Source organism: Eriocheir sinensis, chromosome 37, assembly GCF_024679095.1.
Source record: "Eriocheir sinensis breed Jianghai 21 chromosome 37, ASM2467909v1, whole genome shotgun sequence".
Lineage (NCBI taxonomy): Eukaryota > Metazoa > Arthropoda > Malacostraca > Decapoda > Varunidae > Eriocheir > Eriocheir sinensis.
This window is the reverse complement of record NC_066545.1, coordinates 7,806,090-7,834,073: the sequence shown is the minus strand read 5'-3', so window position 1 is coordinate 7,834,073 and position 27,984 is coordinate 7,806,090. Positions and strand designations below refer to the sequence as shown.

The window sequence follows — 27,984 nt, the reverse complement described above, 5'->3', positions numbered from 1 at the left end:
GATTGATTTCTCATGTGTTTCATAACACATAGAGGTCATGTGGAAATATATTGAAGTGAAATTTTGGCGATATAGTATATAGGCACATCCATTAGGAAGGAAAAATAGATTTTAAACAGCAGAGGTGAAAGTTTGATTAGGCAGGGTGTCAACACAGATGCAGTTTTTAAGGACATTAGTAGGAGCTTCATCAGGCCCATGAGCCAACTGAGGATTCAGGCCAGAAAGGGCATAGAAAACATTATTATTAAGAGTTTTGATATCAAGCATAGTAAAGTTGGAGGGGAGATGAATAGGAGGAATTTGCCGTGAATCACCCAGAGTGGATTTTCAGAGAAAGTTTGAGTGAAGAGTTCAACTTCAGAGACAGATCTCATGGCTGTATTGCCATAAAGATTAAGGAGAGGTAAGGCATTAAGAAGTAAAACTGTTGGAGATATTTTTGACAAGATGCCAGAAGTCTGTGGAAGAATCAGAATGAGCAAGATGGATTTTGACATTTTCTGTTGACGAATGAGTTTTTAGTAACCTTAAAAATAGATTTTGCTTGATTCTAGACAGAATAGAAGGTGTGGTTGTTAGGAATTTGAACACCCAGGTACCTTTTGTGAGCTGCCTCTGTATTTGAACCTGCAAGAACAAGGTTGATTTAACCAGATCTCTTTATCATGAAGAGTAGACTACAGCAATGAGGGGTGGGTTCAGGTGGTTTGAACATACAGGGTGAATTGTTGAGGATAGTGGGTTGAAGAGGGTGAGATGTGAATGTTGATGGTACAGCAGCAAGAGATTGACCAAAGAACATGCGTTGAACAAAGTCATACAGAATGACTGGTAGGACCTGGACCAGTATAGAGGCTACTGGAGTTCAGTGGTGTTCATTATTGAACATTGCACCACCAAGTTATTCTTACTCACATCATAACTGAAGATTTTATGATTCTTGAATTTGATGAGGACTTATTCACTGTGTTACCCTCTCTATTAATAAACTGCAGATACAATTTTACTTCAACTAAATAAGTCATATGATTTCAGATAACATGAATGAGGGCAATCCAGCCGGGAAAGAGCATCACCAATTTGTGGAAGTGATACATGACTATAAATATGAAAACAAGGGCCAAAAGTATGTTTTGCAGAAGGGAGAGATCCTCATGGTCCACAACCACACAACTGATATTTGGTGGCAGGTATGCATCTAGTTGGTTATTGATTTATACTTGGCATTTAGCAAATGTATTTGAAAATTTTAGGAGTCAGTCCCATTCCCTCCATTGTGAATTTCATCAGCATGTCCTCCCACTACTCTTGCTGTTTTTCAACTTTGCAATGCTCCAAAATCTTTTGCTACACATACCGTATGCTCCATATTTACCTTTGATATCTCTCTGACTGTTTTTCATCTTGCAAATATTTATTTGCTTTGTATTTTCAGCATTTCATTATTGCATACACACTCACACCCTTTTGGAGTGGGCGAAACTTCCTTAAAAAAACGACAGATGAGAACAGTAATAAAAGACAGTATGTCAGGGTGGAGGACAGTAACATGGATTTCCACAGGGCTCTGTACTTTCACCAGTAGTGTTTCTGATTTACATCAATGACATGGTGGAAGGGACAAACAGTTATGCCAACCTGTTTGCAGATGTTGCAAAAATCATGAAAGAAATAAAAATAAAGGAGGATTGCAAAGGGCTACAGGAAGATCTTGATAGAATTTATAAATGGAGCCAGGAGTGAGAAATGAAATTTAATGCAAAGAAATGCAAGATATCAGAAAAGGGCAGAGGTGGGCGCGGTACTGAAATATCAGTAGTACGGTTGCGGTAGTGTGGTACTTTTTCTGGAGTAGTGCGGTTGCGGTAGTGCAGTCCCATTTTTTTCTTTCCCAGTGCGGTACGCAGTGTGCGGTACTGCGGTAGCGGTTATCAAAAAATGAAAAATCGACCGGCACCACGGACGGGTCCGGGGTTGAAATGGCCGGCACCGCGCAGGTTGAAGAAGACTTGCAGTGTAGTAGTTTAGTCTGTCTATTTAGTATTTCATTTTGAACAATAACTGAAAAATCAGAATGATTGAATCACTGATTCTGATGACAGATACCGATTGATTGATTGAGTCCGATTCACTGTAAAGAAAAAAACATTTCTGTGAGCATGCCGCGCTGCAAATGTCGACTTCGGTAGTTTTCAAAGTACTCATACCTGTCAAGTCTTACGTTTTTTGCGCAAGTCTTACGTAATTTCAGTGATTTTCAAGTCTTACGGCATAAGTTGAAAATCTTACGTTTTTTCTCCGCTTGCGATGTATTTTTTTTTTTTAATATGTTTGTTTTAAACAATTTGAAATATATCGCATGCACCATTTTTAAATTCATGTGAGGGGGGGGTACCTCGTGCACCCTGCTTGAGTCCGTCGGAACCATACCTGTTAAGTCTTACGTTTTTTATACACAAACTTATGGTCTCTAACGCAAAATCTTACGGCAAGACACCACAGTAGCTTGACAGGCATAAGTACTGCAAAAAAGTACCGTAGGATTTTTTAGTGTGGTCCACGGTAATGTGGTATTTTCAGAAATTTTGCAGTAGTGCGGTAGTGCAGTACTTTTTTTGTGATGCAGTACTGTAGTGCGGCGACTATGCATGATGAACGAGCCTCCCATAACCCACTTAGCCAGTGGGGTACCTCTTTGGCCGACTCGGTAAGGAGTGGCTCTCCCATCACGCTGTTGCGGGTTCAATCCCAGGCAGCCGGCGAATACCCTGATCTTAATTAATTTCTCGTGTGTTTCAATACACGCAAAGGACGTGTTGGAAAATAGAGGAAGTAGAAAAAGAAAATCCCGGGGCATGACAGTACTACTGCACTAAGTACCGCACTTGCCCACCTCTGGAAAAGGGCACCAGTACTAAAAGACTGACATGGGACTACTCGATGGGAAAGGAAAGTATCCATAAGGCAAAAGGGAAAAAGACCTGGGAGTATTGGTCAAGGACAGTGTCACCAGAAAACACATTAACAAGATTGTTGGGGAAACGTATAAGCTGTTGACGAATATAAGAATAGCGTTTCACTGCATGGACGAAGAGATGATGGAGAAACTGATAGTAGCTATGATTCATCCAAGATTAAAACATGCAGCAGTAATATGGTCCCCACACAAAAAGAAGCACATTCACAAAATCAAAAGAATCCTGAGAGCAGCCACCAAGGCAGTCCCCAGCCTGGCAGACTTAACATACCAAGAAAGACCGGAAAAGTTGGGGCTACCATCCCTAAGGGTGCGGCCACACTGCACGAGGTTTGCTGGAAGGGTAGAGGGTAGCGGGACGCCTAGCGGGTCAGAGGCAAGAACAAACACATGTTATCTAACACGAGTGGCCATACAGGACGCGGGTAGCAGGTTTCCTCCAAGCTTACCCGCTACCCGCGTCCTGTATGGCCACTCCTATTAGATAGCATGTGTTTGTTCTTGCCTCTGACCCGCTAGGCGTCCCGCTACCCTCTACCCTACCAGCAAACCGCATGCAGTGTGGCCACACCCTAAAAGAAAGAAGAGATAGAGGTGATATGATTGCAGTTTTCAGGGTGATAAAGGGAATAGATAAAATTGATAGAGAGGATCTGTTTGTATGAGATGGAAGGGCAACTAGAGGACACGAAAGGAAGCTGAGAAAGACAAGATGCTTGAAAGATGTAAAGAAATACAGCTTTCCCAATAGATGCATCAACCTGTGGAACAGCCTAGACAAAGATATTGTTTAATCCAGATACATAAACGAGTTTAAAGCAAAGTTTGACCAATTGAGACTCAGAGACGGGACCACACAAGCGTAGCTCACTTCCTGCATATCACAACTAAGTAAACTAGATAAATACACACACACACACACACTCTAGAACAAAGAAGAGAAAGGGGAGACCTAGTACAAATCTATAAATTATTGAGCAAAATGGAAGAAGTAGATAACGAGGAGTTACTACTAAAAGAAGGAATTACCACCAGGAACACGAGGACATAGTAAAAAACTGAGGAAGGGAAGATGCTTGAGAGACACAAAGAAATATAGCTTCCCACAAAGAAATATAGAGGTTTGAAACAGACTAAGTGAGAATGTAGTATCGATGAGGAGTGTGTAATGCTTTAAGGAAAAGTTGGATAAATGCAGATACGGAGACGGGACCACACGAGCGTAAAGCCCAGCCCCTGTAAAACTACAACTAGGTAAATACACACACAAGTGAGGAAGTGGTATCAGCAAAGAGTGTGCATAACTAAGGAAAAGCTGGACAAATACATATATGGCGATGGGACCACATGAGCGTAAGCCCAGGCCCTGTAAAACTACAACTAGGTAAATACACACACACACACAGTTTTGAAACATCTCAGTAAAAAATCTGCAGAGTGGATTGATTGCCTCTAGGATGAAATAATGCCTTCTTTTAAAATTTGAATTTCCAGAAACTTTGACTTTTCAGCTATTTAGAGCAAGGATCTGCCTCTTTTTTACAAATAGCCCCAGGGTCTTGGTTTCGATATATGTTATGAAGAATAATAGGCTACTCTGATCATCTTACCCTAACATAGAATGAACTGATTTTTTTTATGATTTTTTTTCGTGTTTTTCAAAAAAATTGAAGTCTATCTCCTCTGTCATTTCTGTACCAATCTTTTTGTCCATTGCACACAAAATGCTTTATAACTTTCCTTACAAAGTTAGAAAAAAAATTGTTGAAAACTTTTTATTTAGTCGCAATAAGAAATACATGAGAAAATGTGCAGTCCAGACTGTATTTTTACTGTAGTATGCTGAAAAGAAATTAAATTGATAATTTTTTTTCTAATTTTGTTCTACATGTCTAGCTCCTAACCCTAAAGTGTTATGGCAGTCGCACTAAAACTAAAGAAGGAGATGCATTTTATGTATGTATTACTCCTAGTTTTGAGAAAACAGCAATTAAATTTTTTTTTTCCATTTTCGTGTCATAGTGCAATCAAAAACAGTTATAGAGTCCTAGACCTGTTATTGTTTGATTCCTTAGGGTTCATTAATCACATATCAATGCATTTATATAATGATGGGACTCCTGGTTCTCCCTATCAAAGGTACAAGGTATGTTCAGTAAGTAATGAGAAAATTTCAGGAGAGGCATTAAATATCATTCAATCAGAATGCTACTTCATGGTGAAGTACACATACATATAGTCTATAAAATGACTGACTGGCACCTTCCTATCTCCCTCTGTTTGAGTGCAGTAGTGTACGTGGTGAAACCATTTTGATCCAGTTGGCCAATGTCTCAACACCTGGCAAGATGCAGGGAAATATTGAGCAAGGTTATGCCGTCACATTTTGTGTCAAACTTAAGAAAACAATACAAGAAGCTTATGGAATGTTAGAAGAGGCCTATGGGGATGAATTGATGAGCAAAGCAAGTTTCTATAGGCGGTTTAACTGATTTTCTGAAGGAAATGAACAGGTTGAGGATGAACCAAGATCTGGAGCACTGAACAGCGCACGTAAGGAGGAAAACATTGAGGAAGTGCAAAGGTTAGTGATGCAAACTGTCGAGTTAGTGTGAGGATGATATCTGAAGCTGTTGTTATTAGTACTGGCACAGAGAAAACAGTTCTCACTGAAGATCTGAAGCTCCACAAAGTCTCTACCAAGTTCGTGCCAAAGATCCTCTCCGACGACCAGAGGCAGTTTCGTAAGGAATGTTGCTCTGACTTTTTTGATATGATAGAGGCTGATTGAGGTTTCCTGAATAAGGTAGTGACTTGTGACGAGAGTTGGGCGTTCACCTATGACCCTGAGAACAAACGTCAGTGTGCCCAGTGGAAGTACAAGTCCTCCCCTAGTCCCAAGAAGGCAAAGATGAGCAGGTCGCAAGAGAAGGCCATAATCATTCCTTTCTTTGACTCCCAGGGGCTCATTCATGTTGAATGGGCTCCTGAGGGTCAAAAGGTTAATAAGGAGCATTACTTTAAAGTTCTGGAAAGGTTCAGGGAGAAGATGAGGAAGAAGAGGCCGCAGCAGTGGAGAGTTGTGGTTCTACCAGGACAATGCCCCATGGCACAGGTCAACACTGGTGATCACCTGGATGGCCCACAGGGGAATGACAGTGGTACAACACCCACTCTACAGCCATTACCTGGCCCCTTGTGATTTCTTCCTGTTCCCACGCATAAAAAACAGCCTTAAGGGAATCAGATTCCAGTCAATACAGGAGCTGAAAGAGGCATCAGAAAATTACCTGAAGGGACTGCAGAAGAAGGATTGGGAGGAGGTCTTCCAGGATTAGGAGAGACGCCTGCAGAAATGTGTTGATGTGAGAGGCCATTATTTGGAAGTAGACAAAGTTTTGTAAGCTTATGAAAATAAATAACATCTCTCCTGAAATTTTCTCATTACTTATTGAACATATCTCGTATTAATCGCTCTAAAGCAAGGGTATCGTGACATGCCAAGTCATTCATTGTTGCCAGGTTTGATCTTCCAAACTTGCCTTGTTTATACTCATTGCTTACAGTGTCATCTGCTTTTCTTCTCTTTTGCCTTTGGTTGGAGTGGTAGTTCTTCGCTTTCTGCGTTTCAACCCTTTTCTATATTAATATTTGTTCCGAGCATGCTTATAAGTAGATGACACTTGTCATGACCAAAATTGTGTTCTATCACTGCCACTTGGGTGGCAATTTCACTCTTAAAGTGTCTTGCATACTTGACTTTCATGCATTTCAACCATACTTTTGAATGTAATGATTGGTTTGGTGGTTGTGGGTATGGTGAGGGATCTTGTAGTTGCAAGGCGCTTGAACTTGAACTTGAGTTTTGGCGTGCAGCAGTCATTTGCATTTTCCTTGTACAGGTAACTCGATTTACGCGAGTATTGTGTCCTTGAAGAGGTCGCGTAAATCAAAAACAATGTAAATCAAACAAGAGGTAGGTATCTATCAAAAAATAAATATTCACTTCATTCAGTGGAGAGAGAGAGAGAGTATCCATATCACCGAGATATCCACTCAGGCACTCAGTGTCAGCCTCACTCGTGTGAGGAAGAAATGAGGGACACCATGAGCGACAGGCTAGTATTGGTACCGGTACCGAGCAGTCTGGTACCGGTACCGTACTGTATAGCTGGTACCGGTACCGTACCGTATAGCTGGTACCGGTGCCGTACCATATAGCTGGTACCGGTACCTGCCCACCCCTATTGTTGAGTAGCGTGGCAGCGTGGGTTCTGTATTGTTGTTCAAGTGGCGCGCGGGAAGAACTGAGCTCAGCTGTGTGGCCGCGGCGCTGTGTGAGTCCAGTTGCGTGAGACATATGGTGGCCACTCCATAAAATGTCGCGTATAAGTGAAAAAACATGTAAATTAAACATTTATTTGGATTTTGGACCCCGCGTTATTTCAAAAACGCGTAAACCAAACTCGCGTTTATCGAGAGTTACCTGTATAAGCTGCCATTTGGCAGTTCTTCTCTTCATGCCGTTTCCGCATTGACACGATGCCATTGAAAGGCTTCAGGGCAATAGTAAATGATCTAATGCCTTAGCAAGAGCTCTCAAAGAAAGCTCACAGTGTAAACAAAGCAGTCTTCCCTCAGGCACCAGTTCATCTGAGTGGGAGGCAGGAAAGCCGTGGTGGGCCGGGGAGAGGCTGCCAGATGCACGAAAATACGTTGGTATGTGATTAATTTATATTTATGAAAAATAATGTAACGAAACGATTCCTGCCACCTGCACTAGGACTGGCTCGCCAAACCCACTTATTAGGCATTTAAACTCAGGCTCGGTGGGACATTTAAATTCGTGGGGAAAAAAATAAAGCTGCCATTTAATGGCTTATGCATTAACGGTAATGCCAGAGCATTTAACTTATTTGAGATATTTTTCAAATAATTTCTTAAAATAGGGTGGCAGATCCTCCCCTTAAATAGGATTTGCCAAAATCAATTTGGATAAGATGGAGTTAACTGTTTTCTAACTTTTCAGGGAGTTGTCCAACAAAGTAGAAGTCATATTTTTCTGTCTTGTCTGGGAGTTGTCCAAGTTGTCAGAGTTAATCATGGATAAGTTAAAAAATGTTTAGTTGGATGACCCCTAAGCCTCAAGGTGTCCAGCTTGTCAAGGATTTGGTGTTCAAGTGCATATTTCACTGCATCCTTGTTTTTAACCAGCTAACTGCATGTCTCCACCCATCCTGCAACTTTGCTTTACAAGAAATTTTTTTCAAGCTCATCTCTGTGCTTTCCAACTTTCTAATACAAGAGGTAATCAGTACATTCACTGTTTCATCCCTTGCATTAGCAACCTATGGAACAGCCCTTTGTCTTTATTTCCTCCTCCTTATTACTTCATTTGTTTTCAGTGTCAAAAAAATCACTTTAACCTAACGTTTTAATTCTTTTGGCATTGTTTGATTTATTCTTTTTTTAGGAACAGTGTGGTGCAAACTTTAATGCTATTCTGTTTTGCCCTTGGCCTGACTCCTTTACTGAAGAAATCATGTTGTAGATATAAATTAACTGTTTTTTCATAGTTATTAATTCAAAGGTTACATAAGTGCTGGTGTTGTTGAAATGTAGACTTTGGTTGCTCATATCATTGAACATTGATGCTTCTTGATGTTTCAGCAGGTGATCCGACTAGGAGAAAGGCGGGCATTTTATGCTCCAAAGAGTCACCTTCGACCCAGAAGTTTGTCAAGAGACGAAAAGCTAGACATATTAAGTGGTCAGAGCACCAGTATGGAAAAGACTGTTGCTGCAGGAAAATTACATGAAATTATTAGAGGAGGGTCCTCTCCTCCAGAAGAACACCTCCCCTCAAGCCCCATTAAAGCTAGTCAGTCATCTAAACCTTACCAAGGGCCCCGCCATGAATCTCTATCCTCACACACCTCCAAGTCAAGTCTGAATGAGAGTAGTGCTGAGTCCCTGGAGTACTCAGGTAAGCCGGGCATCAAGACAGGCTCAGTTGACGAGCTAAGGTCAAAGGGTCGTACTACACAAACACTGGATGTCTGTAAGAAAAGGGCCTCCAGCAACGAGGAGCTGGATGGCCGCAGCATCGGGAGCAGTGACCTTAGTCTCCGTCACAGGGCCAGCTCTGTGGACTTACGGATGACACCCCAGGAGTTATCCAGGACTGAGATAAAGCAGAGCTCTACAGACAAAACTCATAAGGTCAGATTATCCAAGGATCTGTGTGACCGTAGGCGATCATGGGCATTAGATAACCGACCATGGGCACTGGAAAGCCCAAGACATTCACTCAAAAGAGGAGAGACAGTGGATGCTGCCATTGTGCTGGACGTGCCGCCTGAACTTCCCCCCAAAACCAAACCCAAGCACAGACTGAGCACATTTAATTCTAACCCTGAAACCATAAGTCGTCTAGAGGGACCAATTGACCTTAAGGTGGAGCAAGTCAGGATGGCTAAGTCATCACAACCTCCTGTAGAGATTGAGCTCTGTGGTGAAACAGAAACTGAAAAGAAACATTCCAGACATTCCTCTGATCCTTTAGTGTTGCGTGATGAGAAGGCAAGATCATTTTCTAATCAAGAAACCCACAATGGCAAGGATCCACCCATTGCCCTTCCCAGGAAGCTGTTGCCTCCTCAGGCTCCCTCACTGGAGGGTCGAGCTGAGGGATCCATGCTGCTCAGTGACTACACTCTTAGGGATGCCAATGGGAACAAAGTGAAGAAAAGTTCCAGTCACAGCAGCCTTTCCACCCCCATCATTGAAGGGTCTGGGAAAGGTAGGGAGCTACAAGGGAGTTTCAGGCAGAGAGACAAAGCATGTGAGCCTCATCATGAAAAGCCCTCAAACAATCTAGAGGTGACAAAGGATGATAACACAACACCACCCCATAAGGGCAAGGCAGAATCCCCAAAGACACGCACTGTCAGGAGCAGGTTCACTGGGAGCTTAGGCAGCTTTAGGAAGAACACTAAAAAGGAGACCAAGGAAAAGGAGGAGAGGGAGAAGGAGCTTCCAGCAAGAGAAACACCCACCCCTGACTCCTCACGTGGAGGGAAACTTATGCAGGTTGGTACTTCTTGGATTGTGTTTCTGATATCTCCCTTCTAAAAGATCCTTTGAAAAGAGGTAATCACACTAACCAGTTCACAGCTGTTCTTATTTATTGATACTCTTCTTACTTTCTTTAGACTACGTCTGGATTGCTCTCTTTCAATTATGTATTAAGGTTGTGGTGACCAAGTAAGGAGTTTATAAAATTGCTAAATATAGTTATGATTTATATATAGTTTTCTTGTGAAGGCATACAGAATACTACACCCTGGGCTGACCCTCTCCTCAGCCAATTTGCGCTGATGATCCATAGAATTATCTGTTTAACACTTAAAGCGCGGGCTAGATTTTGCCGCGCTTGGCCTGCCACGCAGGCATATTCACTCAAAAAACACCTCACTTCAACCTCAAGTATCTTCTCTCTTACTGAGCTAACATTGCTGAATGAGGTATCATTGTAAATTCCTTTTCCTTAGCTGTCCTTTGACGTTAATTTGAACACCATATAAGCATTGGTAGAACGAGTACAGAGTTATGAAGTAGGAACTATGAAAACATATTATTATAGACAGATACCCACCTCTATTGTTCTTATTTTCTATTATTTAGCAATAAAAAGCATCACTTTTTTACAGCTTCTGTGTACCATACCCATATAAAGCTCAAAAATGGCATGTTTACTGTACTTGACAACAAACTAATCAAATCTGCCGGCGCGTTCATTAAAAAAATGCCATGTCCATTATTGTGGACACCCGCACTACGAGCCCACGCTCCGGCTGTCCACTATTGTGGACACCTGCACTTTAAGGGTTAATTTGAGAGAAAATGATTGGAACTCAATAACTTATGAACTAAGTTTTGCTCTTTCTGTATTGCAGACCCCACCATCCCCACGTTGTCCCCCGCAGAGGACACTTAGTGGTGACTGGGGTGAGTACATTGACAGTGCCTCCAAAAGACCTTATTATTACAACTCCAACACCCGGGAAAAACGATGGAAGCCTCCACGCAAGGGAGTGCCCCCTTCAAACTCCATCCCTGAAGTAAGTGTTTTTAGTAGTAGTCGTTTTTTCTAGGTATGACACATGACAAGTACCTGAAAAGCCTATGACAAAATCAGAAAAATATCCCCAGACAGTTGTTTCTTTTAAGGACTGACTCTTGCATCCCTTTTTTCAATTTTTGATAGTTGTTAATTCTCATATAGTTTTTTTTTTTTTTTTTTTTTTTTTTTTCCATAAACAGAGGACATTCTTATATTGTTTACTTTTTCCACCAATTCAGGTTCCTACATCTGTAAGGTCTGAGGACATCAGCAGCAGGGGAAATGTACCCCCAAAGTGCCCAACTCCAGATTACCCTTCCTCACCCAGACTCTCCCACAAACCCTTCTCTTATGCCTCCATCCCAGAAATACCACAATTTCATCCCATCACCCGTTCTGCCACCCTCAATCTATCCACCTTTGTCACACATTCCACCACCACACCCTTTTCCAACACCCTCCCCACAAACAGTGCCAGTCCTGCTGCCCATAGCATGTTACCCATACAGAACACCAGTAAACAGAAAGTGAAGCCTCTACCCCTGTCATCACCTCCAGCGGTGCCCCCAAGCAGTGCCAAACCAACCTTCCCTACCACACCCACTACTCCTGATTGTACAGAGCACAGCACTCTGTCAGAATACAAGAATGATTTTGATCCTCTTCTTGACATACTGCACCATCTAAAGCTTCCCAAGGGCTGGGTGAAGAAGTATGATGCCTATACCCAGAGAATCTACTTTCACAACTCGGTTACTAAAGAAAGGGTAAGTAGAATATGCCACACTTTATTTTTGGATGTTGGTGTCATATATCCCATTAGAGTAGAATGATGTTTCTTTAACACAAATCGATTCTAGAATATCATTTTAGGAAATTACCCTGAATCAGGGATATATTATTGATTGTACTTGTATATTTCTATTTACCGCAAATCAGATTTGGGTAATAATGAGCTGATAATGAGCTGCTGTGTGAGGCAGCGAGGCAAGTCGGTCAGACAAAACATAGGAATGAGCGTCAGAAATATACAGTTGACCATCGCTAATCATGGTAATGTCATTCCCAAGGTCACATATCCACAGATTTTGACAGAAAATTAATTCCAAAAGTCACTTGAGGATATCTCATGCATTTTTCACAGTAGGAGCTGTTCCCAGCAGTTCATAGTCCTTTTATTGGATGTGTCCAGTGAAAATTACTGTTCTATATGGTTATACTCTGCATCTACCATAGGTATATCCTGCCATGCACAGGAAACATGCATTCTACAGTATAAATCAGGTGCACTGACATAACTAAGCCCCACTCCTAATCAGCTGATCCCTACCTTAACTTTGGTGGAATGGTACATATCATGATTTTTTTCCTCTTCACACAAATCATTCAAACCAACAATGCAGTCTGTAGCAACAATTTATCCTCAGAGAATCCATGCTTCATCATTTCCACATTTTTTCGTTCATGATCGACCCTTGCTCAGTCCTTTCCTCATTTTTATTCATCAATAAACTCACACTTACTACTGTTTTCTTTCCAATACCAAACAGGTACATTCAACTGAAATAACACTCTGTTTTAGCATAAAATTTATTTAGCAATAGTTTCTTTGATGCCTGTCTCACATTAAAATGAAGTTTTACTGTATGATAATTACGTATTATACAGTAAGACGCTTTAGCCATCACTGTCCCCCTGCTGTCTGGAGTGTGTGTATGGCTGTTATGGCTATTGCCCTTAATTGCCAGTTATTCCCTCCTATTTTACTGAGTGTTTATAAAGACCAGTATGTTCTTGTGTTTCATAAATCATGGCTCAGAGATGCCCTCTAGAGACATTGTAAAAGATGACTACCTGAGCAGCATGCTTTAAGGCTATTAAACTTTTAGCCAAAATATACCCTCTTAATGAAAGTTCACATCCCTGAGGGGCTTCAAGTATTCCAAAAATCTGTAATTTTTAATGTTGGATATTAAATTATTAGCAGAATTTCCTTAATATATATTTACTTTATGTAGTGTATTTTCATGTTGACCAGTAATGCAATGACATTCTTTATGAGTTAAATCATATTTCAAATGCATCAGTATTTGGAGAAAACAATAGATGTATCATTAACTCTACTTGATACTATGTAAGTGAAAAATTGTCTCAGGGATAGAATAGGATAACCCAGCACTTTAACCACATAGTCTGCAGGTCCCTTAGTCATGGCTTGGAAATTAAGACAATGAATAGTTCTCAAGGAAAGAAGTAAGATAAAGCAAATCATGAAAAATGAAAACTACAATGGAGTATACAATTCAAAGGAGAAACAGCTGAATCTATTTGACACAAAGCTGTACTTACAAAACTTTGCATTCATTAACATCAGCAGTAAGGATTTATTGTACATCAGAAGGAAGCATACACAACCTCAATTGATATATGCCTCACAGCTTATTTTTAAGCCCTGAGAAATTGTGAATCAGTCAATCAGATATATTTTGTACCAAGAATTCAAAACAAAACATGCCTTCATTATAAATTTCTTCACCTTCTTTCCCTCTTATTTTCAACAATAGGAGGTAACTTACCTTTGCTCTGCTCTGTGTTTGTTGATGCTCACATTAACCTGACTGAGTAAACTAGGTTGAGGGTATCAGCTGTGTGTACGTAGCCTCTCCCCCCTTTCCCCCACTTCCTTTTTCCTGTGATAATAGCTTATTCTTTAGTACAGAACATTTGTGTTTTTTTACAAAACATTATAGTGTAAATTTAGATATCTGCATTGTAATTTATGTTTTCATTAAACCATAAATGGGTGAATTTTACAATTGTTATGCCATTATTTTTGATGGATCTAATGAATTGAAAATTATGCTTTAATAGTAACTTAATATCCACAAAATGATAACTAAGTATCTAAAAAGTGACTCAAAGCACCATGCTTAAGGAAATTATGTATTGTATTGTATTCTAACGAGTAGGAATATATGTGGCAAGAAAATCTTGGAGCAAGGTTTTCCCATACTTAGTGTTCATTACAAGTATACTCTTTTCTGGTGGTTTCATTAATAGGGACATTTTTCATTCTTTATCATACAATGTTGCTCTATTAATTGTTCCTCATATTCATCACATTTGGCACACTACACATTTGAATCTGTTGATGTCATTTAGAAGTGAAAAGAGATGAATGTTAATGATAAGTTGGAGAGGAAGTAGTATCCTGTGTACTAGCTTGTGGACACAGCCAGTGGTCAAAGTGGCTGCCTTTTGCATCATTGTTCCCCAGGCCCCAGGTTTTTTGTGCTATTGATTTGACAGACTGCCTACAAGTTCAGTGATGAGTGCAGTGTTATGAGGCAGAGGTGTATCCACATTTGTATTTTGCTGGGTACTCCCTAAATGCCTTTGTCTCAGAGAAGTTGAGGCTGTGCCTAACACAAAATGGAAGACCATCACACAGTGTTATGCTCCTTCCTCCAGCATCAATAGTGGTTTTACTTGAAATACCTTCAAAATAATTGCAAGCCATATTTTTTTGTGAAAGTGTCATCTAAACAATATGTTTGTTAACAGTATCTGTTCCTAGTATCTATTCAACAGTTTCAGTGGTGATGATCATCTATCAGTTTCACTAAATAGAAAGTAATTTGGGTATCCAATGGCCAGATATCTTGGTTTTGTTTTCAAAGACCCATCAAGCCATGAGTGATGATCATCAGGTTGTTTTGATGAACCATACGGTATTCCAGCCCAGGGGAGTGTCGTGTGTGTCAGAGCTGGACGTAGTGCTACTCAGCAACAAACAGTACACACGGAAGTCATACCAGAGCACAATGGACTTAAGTAAGGAGCTACAACTAGACGCAAATGCATTCAGTGATGAAATTCCATCTGACCCTGGAGACGGCTCATCCTGCGTTGCTTCCCCCACCGATGACAAGGAGAGGGGGAACGTTAGCTGTAAACAAAAAGTTCCTCCACAAAAACCACCACGTAAAATATACATGTCAGATGAGATTGTTGTCAAACCCAACCGCCCACAGCAGGTGGAACGACAGGGTCGTCCTATCACCCAGTTGCCCCTGTCGCCCTTGTCACCCATTGACTACCCACCAGGAATAGAGGCTGGGTCAAGGGTCTCATCCTTTAATCCCATGTCAAGTTTCAAGCCTCGTGGGCATTCTAGGAGCAAATCTGAGAGCCTAAAAACAACTGAATTAGATATAAACAAGCAAGATTCTTCTGCCTTTGGAGAAGCTATGCTGGATATTTCAAAAGAGACCCTACTTCCCTCCTCCCTCAGCCTAGAATCTAAAAAAAGCAGATCACCATCACCACGCAACAAAACTTTACCATCACTGCCGTCCACTGCCGAGGTTGAAAACTCTTATGACTACCATTCAAATGAGGATACTAAATTACCTTATTGTACGTTGCCAAGGTTAATATTAAGTGAGGAGGGGAGGATTACTGGGAATCTACCAGAAAAGCATCAAATACAAGAGGATATTTATCATTCACCAGCACGCTCAGAGAATATTGATGATGATACCAAATTAGCTAATGAAGTAGATAAAGAGGGTGTTTCCAAGGCCATCAAGATACAGTTTGACAGTATCCTTAAAGAGTTAAACACCCACAATCTCAGGCCTGGCGGCCCCTCTCCTGTGTCAGCCAACGCAGTGGAAGAGTGTGCAGTAACTGGTGCACTGGGCCAAGAACAAACCAATGACAGCAAGCCAGTAGACATTGGAGCATTGTCACTTGAAACACCATTTACCCTCTCCAAGATGTCCAAATCAAACCACTCTCAAAGAGTAAAGCCTAGACTCAGAGACAGGCTATCAAAGCGCTTAGCACACAGCACTACCAAAGCGAACAATCAAATCCGAAACTCCTCATTCGTATCTCATGATGAGGATGGTTCTATCCTGGAGAACAAACCTCTGTCACACCTGGCACAGCTGGTTGCCAGTGAGGCCAGTAATGTTGTCCAAGCAGACTTGCCCATGGAGCTGTTTATTCGTCCCACCAGGGTATTGAACTCCTCTGAACAGGATGAGTCTCCCAATAATGATGACACTGGGGAAATGTCTCCCACCTGGCACTGTGATGATGATTGCTCGGATTGCAAGAGTAACCAAGACCCTGATAAGGTAGTGCTCATCATTGCCACTGCTAATATGATTTTGCAGCATTTCACTTTTTCTATACTCAAACATAATCTTCTTCATTTTCCTGCTTGCTTGAGTTTACATTCTACCTATTGTAAAGACTTATATAAAAACTTACCTATAGCATCATCATGTGACATGAAAATAGCCTAACACCTGCCCACAAATAACAGCCACTCTGTGGGCTACATTTGAACACAGCAGAGCCTGTACACTAGAACTACCCCACAGCAGGGAATGAAATAGCAAAGATGAGCCTACTCTTTACTTATACTTATGACTCATCCTGTTCAGCTTGATCACTTAATATATAAGCACTCATCATGGTCACAGTTGCCAATCTTCAATCATTATTCACATATTTGATGGAGGGAGAGAGAGAGAGAGAGAGAGAGAGAGAGAGAGAGAGAGAGAGAGAGAGAGAGAGAGAGAGAGAGAGAGAGAGAGAGAGAGAGAGAGAGAGAGAGAGAGAGAGAGAGAGAGAGAGAGAGAGAGAGAGAGAGAGAGAGAGAGAGCCATAATTTCTGGGGGTGGCTAAGGGGCTATAGCCCCCTCAATGTTTTCTATATCAGCTTGAGAATACCCCTAAAAGTGCTTAGTTTAAAAAAAAAAATCCCCCACCTGCGCATGCTTGCTTTGCTTGCCCCCCACCCCACCCCCCACCCCACTCCACCACCACACACACACACACCTCATGATCCTATGATTTCCTCAAGCCCCCCCAAAATCTGCTAAAATTACGGGCCTGAACGTGGTAATTGAGTGGGTGCAGCATTTGGCACAGTGACTGGACATTTAATTCAGGTTCCTCCTGAAAATTTTTTCCTCCAATCATCAGTTGTATTTGGGTTATATTGGATCAAGTAGAGAACACATAGTACTGTGTGTTGCTTCTGCACATATTTCCTGACCTTTGACCCATGAGTCAGTGGTGGATGTGAATCCTTATTCCATGGATATAAGACCAGATGTAAGACTGGTTTTCCTAGGTATTCCTTTGGTATTTCTCTACATCAAAGCACCAAAAGGAATAAAACTCTACTTGCAGGGCACTAAAACATGACCTTGAACAAACAAGTGCCATTTCTATGCAATGTTTAGAGATTTGGGGTACCAGAGTTTCAGCAAGCATAAAACTTGGAAACCTCTTGTATATCACTTTTCAGTTGTCATCACCAGCGAAGTGTTGTAAATAGAAAACATGCATGTGACACTTTAACATCCTTCTCAGGTCAATAAATGTGATTCATTTCATCATATGCAAGGTATCAGTTTTCATGCAGAGCATGTTTAAATCTAATTTTTTATTGTATAAAAAAACTGAAATCTCCATTTTCTTGGCTGAATTAGTTCAAAATGTAGTTATTAGTTACCTATGATTAGTTGCAATAGTTGTCATTTATAACATCTGGGAACTACATGTATTATTCCCATAGGATGCCTCATCTATTAATATTATGATATTTAACTGAAGTTAAGTCAGATGCCCCTCCATAGAATACTTCATTTTTTATTGCCTTATAAAGACAATTCATTGTTTTCATTAGATGGGAAACATTGATTGCATTGATTTGAGTAGAGGCACTTATAATTGCTAAACATTCTTATTTTTCATAATATCCTAAGTATCGATATTGTTTCAACAAAATATTATTTTCAGAAGTAGTTTTTTCCTCATTCTCTCACATTAATCCTTCCTTACTTTTTGCCTCCATTGATGCTTAATTACTGCCACTTCACACCTTATCAGAGCCAGCCATCACAGCCTTGCCAGTGCTTTCATACATAATGTAAGAAGTCCTCCCTTTAAGGCATACACCATTCTTCACTAATGTCTTCATTGTTAATATGTAATCAGCATTCATTTAAAGAAAATGCCTCTCTCACAATGAAGATTCTGTTTTATGGTGGTTACACCTTTACCCAGGGTATATTAAGGAAAAGGAAAATGCCGTTGAATGATGTAAGGTAAAAGTAATTTAGAAAGAATAATGTGAGTGTGAATTACTCTTTGTTCTATAAAATCATCCCCTCACTTCTGTTTCAACACAAGTTCACTTACCTCCCTACTCAGAGTGTGAAGTTTATTTCCATCCTCATTTGCTCAGCATTTAATCTTCTTATATTCCATGAAGCTGCAATTATTAAATCCTCCAAAGATCTGTTAAAATAGTTTGGTTTCAAAATTTCAGTCCTCCTTTGTAGAATACATTAGGAGGAGGCATGTCTGATCCCATCCTCAAATCCCTTTAGCAACCTTTAATTCCATATTCCACTACCCTGTCACAGGTAATATTTTAAGGTTAACTGCCCATGTTGGTCACATTATATTAAAAAAATAAAGTGGATGCCTTAAAGGAGGTCCTCTTGCACACTGAGGAGAGTTGCATCTCACCCCTCACCACTCCCTCAGAGCCCATGCTTTTCCTACTAACTCCTGGTTCCCCTCCAGTGGCTGGCAACAACCAATGATGAGGGTAAGGTGTACTACTATGAGGAGTCTGGCTCCAAAAGTTCATGGAGGCTGCCAGAGGTGAGTGTGTGTGTGTGTGTATGTATGTGTGCATGCATGCGTGCATGTATGTGTTTGTTTAACTTACTTGTGCTAAGCAGAAAATGAGCTACAGTTGTGGAATTCTGTCTCTGTCTCGATCAGTCAAACTTAGCTCTAAACTTATCTATGGTTTTGGACTGGATGATCTCCCTATCCAGGCCATTTTACAGTCTGTGGATCTGTGTGGTAAACTATTTTTTGATATCCTTCAAGCACCTTGTCTTCACCTTCTTTCCATGTCCTCTTGTTGATCCCCTATTTCATGAAAACAGATCTTTTCTTTTTCCTCTTCTTCCTGTAACGTCTTTGTTTTCCCTTATGGGGTTGGTCAGGTCGATCTTGCCTGAGGCTATGGGTGTGAGCGTGGGTGGGATGACAACTGTTGAGTGTTAGGTGGGAGTGGGCGATGCTCAGGATGTGCCTGTCAATATAGGTATGACTTGCGTATGCAGATGTGGATGTGGGTGGTGTGGGAGGGGAGGGCAGAATGTCGGAGTTGTGTACGTGCATATGTGTCCATAGTGGAGGATGAAGTATGTCTGTGCTCTTGTTCTCCCATTGCAGTTGAGGACAGGAGGAACTGCTACTAATAAACCAAACCTTGTTTGGTAGTGTTGGTTTCATTGTCTTGTTACTGCCTCTTGCTTTCTTCATCCTTGCTTTCAGCTTTGCTCACTTTTCTCATTGGCATGATTTTTAACTAAGATAATTTGAAATATAAAAAGTATTTGATATTTTTTAATTGCAAAACTTACATGTACCTAAATTGAGTTAACAAACAACAGTCCATACAAAATAACTGTAACCAGTAGAGTTTGCAGTAACAGAAGTTAAAGAAACTTTGACATTCACCATTAACACCAACATAATATAGTGTCCTTAGAATTAAGAACTTAAAAAGCGGCCTTTTTTTATGATTTATGTGTAAGAGCTCATAGCAAAGTAGACAGGAGCATGAAAAAGGTTACCTTAAAAGATGTGTATCTTAGGTTGACGCTGAACTACTTGATCCGGAACAATTCCCAGGCCAGCCCTTGTCTCCTCCTCAAGAGAACTTAAGACTCTCCTACATAACAGAAAACTTGGTAAGTCTGACTTCTCAGTTAATTTCATCAAGAAGCATTAGCTACATTCAGGTTCATATCTTTTATTGTATCAAAGAAATATATTCTGGTAGAGTAAAATTGTGATATTCGTTAGGATTTTTACTTTTGTGCGTGCATGTGAGTAGATGTTCTTGTGTGTGTATGCATGCGTGGGTGGAATATATTCTTGGAGTTTGTATTAGAAAAAAATATTATTTGTTACTTCGTTTTCTATTATGTACTTTTACAATATAAAAATTGTGATCTATCACCATTATTTTAAAAAGCCTGTAATAGTCCATTATCATTTCTTACTACTATTACCTCACATGTGCCTCTCAGCATGAGTTCAGTGACAGCATCAAGAGGGAAGGATTCCTCCACCGTACTTTTTACACGCGTGATGGCAAGAAGCTTCGGAAGAACTGGACTCACTCATACGCTCGTTACATTGAGCACCCCATCAATTCAGGCTCCACAGCCTTCCTTTATTTCTCCAAGACCAAAGATGTTGAGAAAGTAAGTGGAAGATCAAAGGCCTGGAGTCATTATCTATCTTTTTTGATAAACCTCTACTTCCAGAAGAGTCATTTTGGGTTAATTATTGCATATATATTCCAACACTAATAATACTTTAAATTGAAAAATGTGAAAGTTGGCACCTTACAATTTTACCACACATGCAGTACCAGAAGATATTACTGATGATAATGTATTTTCTTCTAATTCTACTTGCAAGCTTGACATGGATATTTTGAAGCATGATATTTTGAAGCAGAAATTTTATAAATGTAAAAATATCCCACCATAATACACACTTCTTTGTTCTCTATATGCTTCATACTTACACAAAGCTTCTGTTACTCCAGAAGGCAGAGATTTTTGAGTTCGTCACGCCATGCTACTTGGAGCACGTCTCAGACAAGAAGACCAGCCGACAGCAAGTGTTGGGACTGCGCAATTCTAATGACACTGAGGTTCTACTGCAGTTTGATGACAGGGAAATAGCCCAGGAGTGGATCAAGGACCTCAAAACCCAGGTGAGCTCAGGCATCTAAGGATTCCATTTGTTTATCCTCTGTTATTTTTAAAACCTGTGTTACTGTCACGCCCACTTGTCTGTTGATATCTGTACCTTCTAGGAGTAGTAGTAGAGTGTAAGTGTTTGATGCAATTTATTCTACTTCTGATAACTTGATTAATTGACCATTAGAATAGATAAACACCACCCCTGAGAAAAATATTCCAAAGGAAGGATCTTATGCCAATTAAAAAAATTAAAATGCCAATGTCTTAGAAAAAAACAAAGTCACCAAATTCTTGCAGATATACAATTGTAGAATAAACCTCTACCAAGAAATTTCTGTTTTGTGCAATATAATGTGAGGTGTTTAGTATGGTAGCATTGTGCATAAAAAGTGAAAAATATATAATTAGGATGCATTGTGGATTACATAATGATATTCAGTTGAGTTTTTTTCAGTTAAAAGGATTTACTGTGCAAACTAATCATGACCATCACAATAACTAATACAGAGGATGATTCTTGTGTCCTCCAGAAAGGGATGGAGTACATTGCAATACCAGAGAAGGAAGAGAAAAAGGGAAAGAAGGGCTCAGAGAAAAGTAAGTTCTATCATTCACTTAAAATCAATCATCGCCAACCTCTCACTTAATTGCAAGCTTTCTACTGATGGAATTTAGTGAGGAATAAGCATGTTGAAAAATAAGGCTTTACAGCACATTTATTAGTGTATTAAAAACAAATGAGATCTCACCATAGTCTTATCTACCTATCTGCCTATAGCTCTAAATCCCCTGTACCCTCCAGGAGCTTCCCCTGAGGGTGTGACCATGGCTGCAGCATCTCCAGTTCTTCCTCTTCAGACTTTCCCTATTGCAATGCTCACACCCCCTCCCACTTTTCTCCTTCATCTATTCTTCAATCCTTTATATCTACCTTAGCAGAAGTTTTCTTCCTACCTCCAGTCTTCCTATTTGATTTTTATGCACCATCTTCACAAACTTCTCATTCTGCATTTTCATAATGTGTGAATTTGAATTTCTCATTACCCATCCCACACCACTTTTCCTGTACTCCTTCTTATTACTCAAATTATCCCATCATGCTACACATGCTATCCTCAAGTAGCTCAGTCCTGTTGCAGTGACTCAAGGTGCCTTTCAATAATCCAAAATATTACTAATCCAAACAGGGGTCTGCTACTGTTTGGTATAATGGACTTTTTTTTTTTTTTTTTTTTTTTTTTAGTCCTCCATCTGCTTATTCTTTGTAGTTACGTAACATTATCAGATTTTTAATCAACTCAATATTTACCACCAGTCAAGCGTGAGACCAGTTTGGAGCAACTCAACCCCGATAACAAAGGAATCAAGGACAAACTTCGTAACTTTATCAAACGTAGACCCATGAAAGAGACTCTAGAACACAAAGGCATCTACAAAGGCAAGTTGTGTAGGGAAAGGTCAGAGCATGAGTTGTCTGTCTCTGTTCCTCTGTTTTGTACCCCATCTATTTTATTTTTGGTGTCTATTTGATAAGTATATCAGGTCAGTGTCATGTAGCAGCAATATCATTCAACTCTGAGATATAAGGAATGTCTATGGTAGGTTTATAGTGTTATATTTTTTTTCATGTACAGAGAAACCTCGATTTTCAAACTTCATACATTCTTAAATGTTGTTCTTAAATCTAGTTGTCGTAAACTGAAACTAATTTTCCCATAAGAAACAATGTAAAATGTATTAATCCATCCCAGCAAACATCACCGAATCTAAAGAATGATCACATCATTTTGGAACACAGATCCTCTAGATCAGGGCTACTCAACTGGTGGTCTTCAGTCCGAATCCAGACCTTCTGAGTGTTGTAGCTGGACCTCATGCTTCAGGAGTAGAAGAATATAATTAAATAACATGAAGTTCCTGGCAATGGAGTCTTGCAAGTATATTTCCTTGAATGATTGTAGGGCCTACAGTCAGTCAGGGAAATATACTTGTAAGAATCCATCGCCAGGACCTTCATGTTATATAATTATACTTTTCTATTCCTGGAGCCTGGGGTCCAGCTACAATACTTATCCAGACCTCTACATACATTTGAATTTATCTAACTGGACTTTTGCTTTTGGTATAGTTGAGTAGACCTGCTCTAGATCATTGATCAGGATCTGAATTTGACCTGGATTCACTCTATGAAAATATAACACCTCAACGCAGATCAGTAGATCAATATAACAACAATGGCTGGGTAGGTCTTGTGGATAATGCGACTAGCCACATTTCTCCATCAGTTCTGTTATTCATTACCACTATTCTGCATCTTTAGTGCCTACAAACACATTTCTGCAACTTAATCTTAGCTTATCTGCTCCTCATACATTACGGGAGGCACCCTTGGGTACATATGATAAGCTGCTGAGTGTAATCTAACTGAGCGAAAGCTGCTGTACTGTGGAAATCAGCTGCTACAACTGGAGGGACAATGAGAACTAACTTCCTGCCACAAATTTGGGATTAAGATTGGTTTTAATAACGCACTGATATCTCATCAATCAATTGCTCTCCTGTTGTCATATATGCATTCTGCTAACCTTTAAACCTCCTGGAAATCAAAAGGAAAGAGTATAGAGATAAAAACAATGGCAAAAATAGCCATGAAATTAAATAATAATAATAATAATGATAATAATAATAATAAGTGGGTTATTCATTGATTGGCAGCCATAAGGCTGAAAATATACAAAGTACAAATAAGATTTATGGAAGAATACAATGCAAAGAGTAGTGGGGAAGGGTGGATAGGGGTGTGGAGCGTAGTGTGTTGAGGTGATAAGTGGGCGTAAATCCTCCAATGTGACGCGAGTTTAGGTGTGTGGGTGTGTGTGGGGTGGTAATGTGACCGTGGAGGTTTTGATTGCTTTTACTAAGGTTGGAACAGCGCTAAGCCTATATCTGTCAATACAGGCTCTGACCAGGACGAGAATGTTGTGGTGTATGGTGGGTCTGGTGGAAGAAGGAGGGCGGGAGGGAGTAGGTATCTATATGTGGGGGAACCCGCACGGCTTCAGGAGGTGAAGCCCATATTTACCGTAGGTATGCCATGTTAGGTGCGTGAGGTTAGGTTAGATTTGTTATTTTTTTACAATAAATACATACGATAGGGGCTGCACCTTTGTTGTTACTGGCAGCGGGGTGGGTTACGGCGGTGAGCGGACGTCGCCCATGGATACACAGGTTCCCGCACATATGTCATGGCTATTTTCACAGTTGTTTTGATTACATTTTTACTGCTTGTTTGTGCATTGAGATTTCATTCAAAAACTGGTGCATTTTTTCATTCAAAAAATATGTTCGTTAACCGATTGGTTCGAAAAGAAAGCTGATAGATTACCAAGGTTTGTCTGTATACAGATTTATATATGAAACTCTTTATGCAGTATGATTAAATCATGTCAGTAGTTCAGTAAATGGTGTTTTTTCCTTTTGAGAATGTGGCCTTTCCTCTCTGTTTTGTCATATTCACAATCAAGTTCTTCTATTTTAAATTTTCATGGTGGGAAGTCAAAATGGCCTTTGTCAAAATCAGGTTGGAAATTTTGCATAAGGTGGTGTATGTAAACTTTCAGTTTAAGCAAAATGAGGAGGACCCATTAAAGTTTGTTAAAGAGCCAGAAGTCAAGTGTCACTGATTATGTCCAATTTTCTGCACTTCAACCCTTCAACCCAAACTAGGTGCATTAATTTCCCTCTTTCTTAGTACTAATACTGATTATAATTTTCCATTGTCTTGCTTGCCCTCAGAGTCTGTGTTTGGCAGTACATTGGCAGAATTAAAATCACAGGATAAGACCAACACACCTCTTTTTGTCCTCTGTTGCATTAAGAACATTGAGGACACTGAAGAAAACCTGGAGACGGACGGCCTCTACCGGATATCTGGCAATGCCGCTCAGATTCAGAAGATTCGTTTTGAGGTGAGAAAATTTTGCTTGGAAAACCTTTTGCTATATTTTATAATCCAGAGTCAGTTTCTCTTAAAAATTGCTTCACAACAAACTGGTATGTATACTTATATTAAAAGTTTGGAATGTAGGAATCAGCACATAGTGTAATCATATGTTGTTTTTACCCATTGTTGTATTTCTTGGCATATAGCACAACCTTTCCCCACCCCCAAAAAAAGCTCAAAAAATCACCCTGCGTGTTATGCAGTGAAGGTACACATAATTTTATAGTTTGAGTAGGTTTGGGACTTTATAATTATTTTCCATATTTTTTGGTGCATATTATATGATGGGAAATATGGTGATTGTTTTTTCTCAGCATTTTTTGTGTGCTCTTTCAAAGTCTTAATAATTTACACATTGAGGTATGTTTAATCAGTATATCTTTTTATTTTTGTATGGTATATAATTTAACAATGTTGTGAAAAAATGGGTAATTTTTTTTCACATTACATGTCTTATATAACTATGTATTTGATGATATGGCCTATCTGCAAAATTGCTCTTATTCAGGTTATTTTAGTTTTAAGCAAATTTCTTTAAATATATGTGTATTAGCAATGGATGGCAGAAATTTACAGCAGAGTTGCTTACAAAAGACTACACTAAAGAGTAAAAGTTGTTTGTGCAAAATGATTTACTGAGGCCTTCAAAAAACATACTGCTAATATACTATTACATGCAGGATGTCTCACAGACAGCGTTTGGTGGATATATGTTTTCACAAAACTAATATTCAATCTTGTATAGCCCTTAAAAGCAATGTCAAAAACTAAAGATACTTTAGTGTATGTTATCTTATGCATCTTCTCTTCTTGTTTATATCATCCTCACAATTTTGTCTAAGGTTGCACAGAGGAGATATACTGTCTTGGGTCAAGAGAAGGAGATCCACAACCTGACTGGCGCCCTGAAGCTGTTCTTCCGAGAACTAAAGGAACCTCTGATTCCATTTGACAACTACAAGGAATTCATTTATGCCACTGGCTCAGGTAGGAAGGTTTGGAGCCTCTAGCGGTCTGCCCCAGGCCTCTAATGGTCTGTAGCTATGTCACTGAAGTTAAATTTTAAAGCAGATTACTAGCAGCTGCTTTGAGGCCTTTTTATAAGAGGGTGAGAATATTGTCTGTTGTAATTTGAGGAGGCAGAGTGTAATCCTTTTCTTGTTACTAATTTCTGCAATAAAGAAACCACACTGACTCGATCATGTGACTCAGATGGTGATTGCTTGGAAACTTTTTTTTTTTTTTTTTTTTTTTTTTGCCTTGTATTGAAAGATTTTTAAATCTTCTCTCGATGGCCATATTGAAAGAACTAAATAACAACATCGCACTCTAAAAATCCTTTAGTAATAACATTTTATATATATGTTTTTTTTTTTTCATGATAGCATTCAGGCTTACAATGGAGGTAAGTAGAGACATTTTACTGTACCATTGTATCCAGAGTGGGAATTCTTCTTTTTCTTTTTCTTTTCCTCTTACTAAAAGTTAGAGAATAAGGAAGTAGGTTAAGATAGCCCCCAAAGTCTGCCTAACCTTCACATCATTGTTGTAACTTTTGTTCTCCACAGATATTTGTGTTAGTGTTAAATTGCCCCCGTATTTTCCACTAATCTTACAGACATAGAGTTTACGACTTTTCAAATGTAATTCTTAAGAACTCATGACTTGATTTAATTCCTCATATATAAGATGCAAGCAGCCATGTGTGTGCCTTCAAAACTTCTCAACTTATCTCTACATATTTAATGTCACAATGCCTTATAACTATTATATCCTGTACCTTTCTAGTGTTCAGTATGTGGTGTCAGATTCATGTTGGTGACTGGGGGGACTGAGTAGAATGAGAAGTTGAAAGTTTACAACTTCATCATGAATTGGACACATGATGAGAACTAAGGAAAATGAATCTGTGAAGTGAGTGCATGAGGGAAGGATTGAAGGAGGGGGTGTCAGGGGAAAACCACCTGTGAAGTGGATCGATAGGGTGAGTGAGTATTGGAGCGAGAGAGTTGGAAGTAGCAAGATTGAGTGTGCTGAGAGGGAGCACCAGAACAGGGAGAGATGGAGACACTTCTGCCGTGCCCACCCCCTGGATGGAAGTTCTTGTTAGGGAGCAGGGCGTCGGAAATATAGATAGATAGATAGAATAATAACAATAATAATCTACAGCCCATATGATTATTATGCAGGATAAGCATCCCCTGGACTTTTTGGTGGTGTGTAAAAATTGATTAAAAAATCCTGATCTCCTTTTAACCCTTTCGTTGCTAAATGCTCACAGCGAGCACTAATGTAACTTGCCGGTGGTGCTAAACGCTCGCTGCGAGCTCCACTCGCACTCAAATTTCCCGCGTATGAGAGTGTTCATACACTATTTCTCACCCCACAGCATTGCCAATTCAGTGGGTTTTCCACGAAATTTGGTTGAAAATCATATCAGCCTAGCGCAGAAAAGCGCGGAAAATCTACAGACGAGCAACTGGTGGATGTAGTTGACCAGTATAGCGACATTTTTGCATAGCTTCACCTATCAGATGACTGATATTTTGACCAAATAGTTGTAAATTTTGTAGTTGCCAATACTGCCCTGCCAGCACCCCATCATCAAGAGATCTACTCAGTAGTTGCCTTACGGCTGACCGTCACGCACGCATAAATGTACGTCTTCACAGGCAACACCCCTTGAACTGCCTGTACGTTCGCAGGAGAGGCTTACATTACCAAGTCTTATAAATCTTAGCTTCCTCTTTCCAATGGTGTTTTTGTTTTTTTAGCTGTGATGAATAGTTTTTGAGATACAGAGGTTAAAAGAGCGAGCACTAGCGTCACTTGTTCGTGGTGCTAAAAGCTCGCTGCGAGCAACAGTCGCACTCACAGCAAATAACACCAACTGAACGTGCCTGTACATTTGCAGGAGAGGCTTACATAACCAAATCTTATAGATTTTGGCCTCCTCTTTCCAATGGTGTTTTTGTTTTGTAGCTGTGATGAATAGTTTTTGAGATACGTACAGCGGTTAAAAGAGATCTCCCTTCCCTGCTGG

The 27,984-nt window shown here is 39.9% G+C and overlaps 2 protein-coding genes across 18 annotated transcripts in view; one reads left to right on the top strand and one right to left on the bottom strand.

Annotated features, from left to right (window-relative positions):
- Positions 1-13,814, bottom strand: part of LOC127008162 (UBX domain-containing protein 6-like) — a 31,810-nt gene extending 17,996 nt beyond the window's left edge. For 7 of the 8 annotated variants that reach the window (XM_050879834.1, XM_050879833.1, XM_050879840.1 and 4 more), the window contains exon 1: positions 13,682-13,814. The gene's annotated coding sequence lies outside the window, so the exon portion shown is untranslated. Of the gene's footprint in view, positions 1-6,270; positions 6,294-13,681 lie in introns of those variants that run through there. The other variant, XM_050879837.1, reaches the window with a different exon arrangement.
- LOC127008159 (rho GTPase-activating protein 12-like) overlaps positions 1-27,984 on the top strand; it is a 33,622-nt gene that overhangs the window by 4,287 nt on the left and 1,351 nt on the right. For 4 of the 10 annotated variants that reach the window (XM_050879825.1, XM_050879822.1, XM_050879824.1 and 1 more), the window contains exons 2-14: positions 1,039-1,193; positions 7,622-7,699; positions 8,651-10,072; positions 10,939-11,103; positions 11,345-11,872; positions 18,723-18,803; positions 19,814-19,909; positions 20,252-20,428; positions 20,779-20,949; positions 21,469-21,535; positions 22,254-22,376; positions 24,734-24,906; positions 25,784-25,928. In XM_050879825.1, the coding sequence (XP_050735782.1) occupies positions 1,044-1,193; positions 7,622-7,699; positions 8,651-10,072; positions 10,939-11,103; positions 11,345-11,872; positions 18,723-18,803; positions 19,814-19,909; positions 20,252-20,428; positions 20,779-20,949; positions 21,469-21,535; positions 22,254-22,376; positions 24,734-24,906; positions 25,784-25,928 (3,376 nt within the window). In that variant the 5' untranslated portion in view covers positions 1,039-1,043. Of the gene's footprint in view, positions 1-1,038; positions 1,194-7,610; positions 7,700-8,650; positions 10,073-10,938; positions 11,104-11,344; positions 11,873-18,722; positions 18,804-19,813; positions 19,910-20,251; positions 20,429-20,778; positions 20,950-21,468; positions 21,536-22,253; positions 22,377-24,733; positions 24,907-25,783; positions 25,929-27,984 lie in introns of those variants that run through there. The other 6 variants (XM_050879823.1, XM_050879830.1, XM_050879831.1 and 3 more) reach the window with 6 other exon arrangements.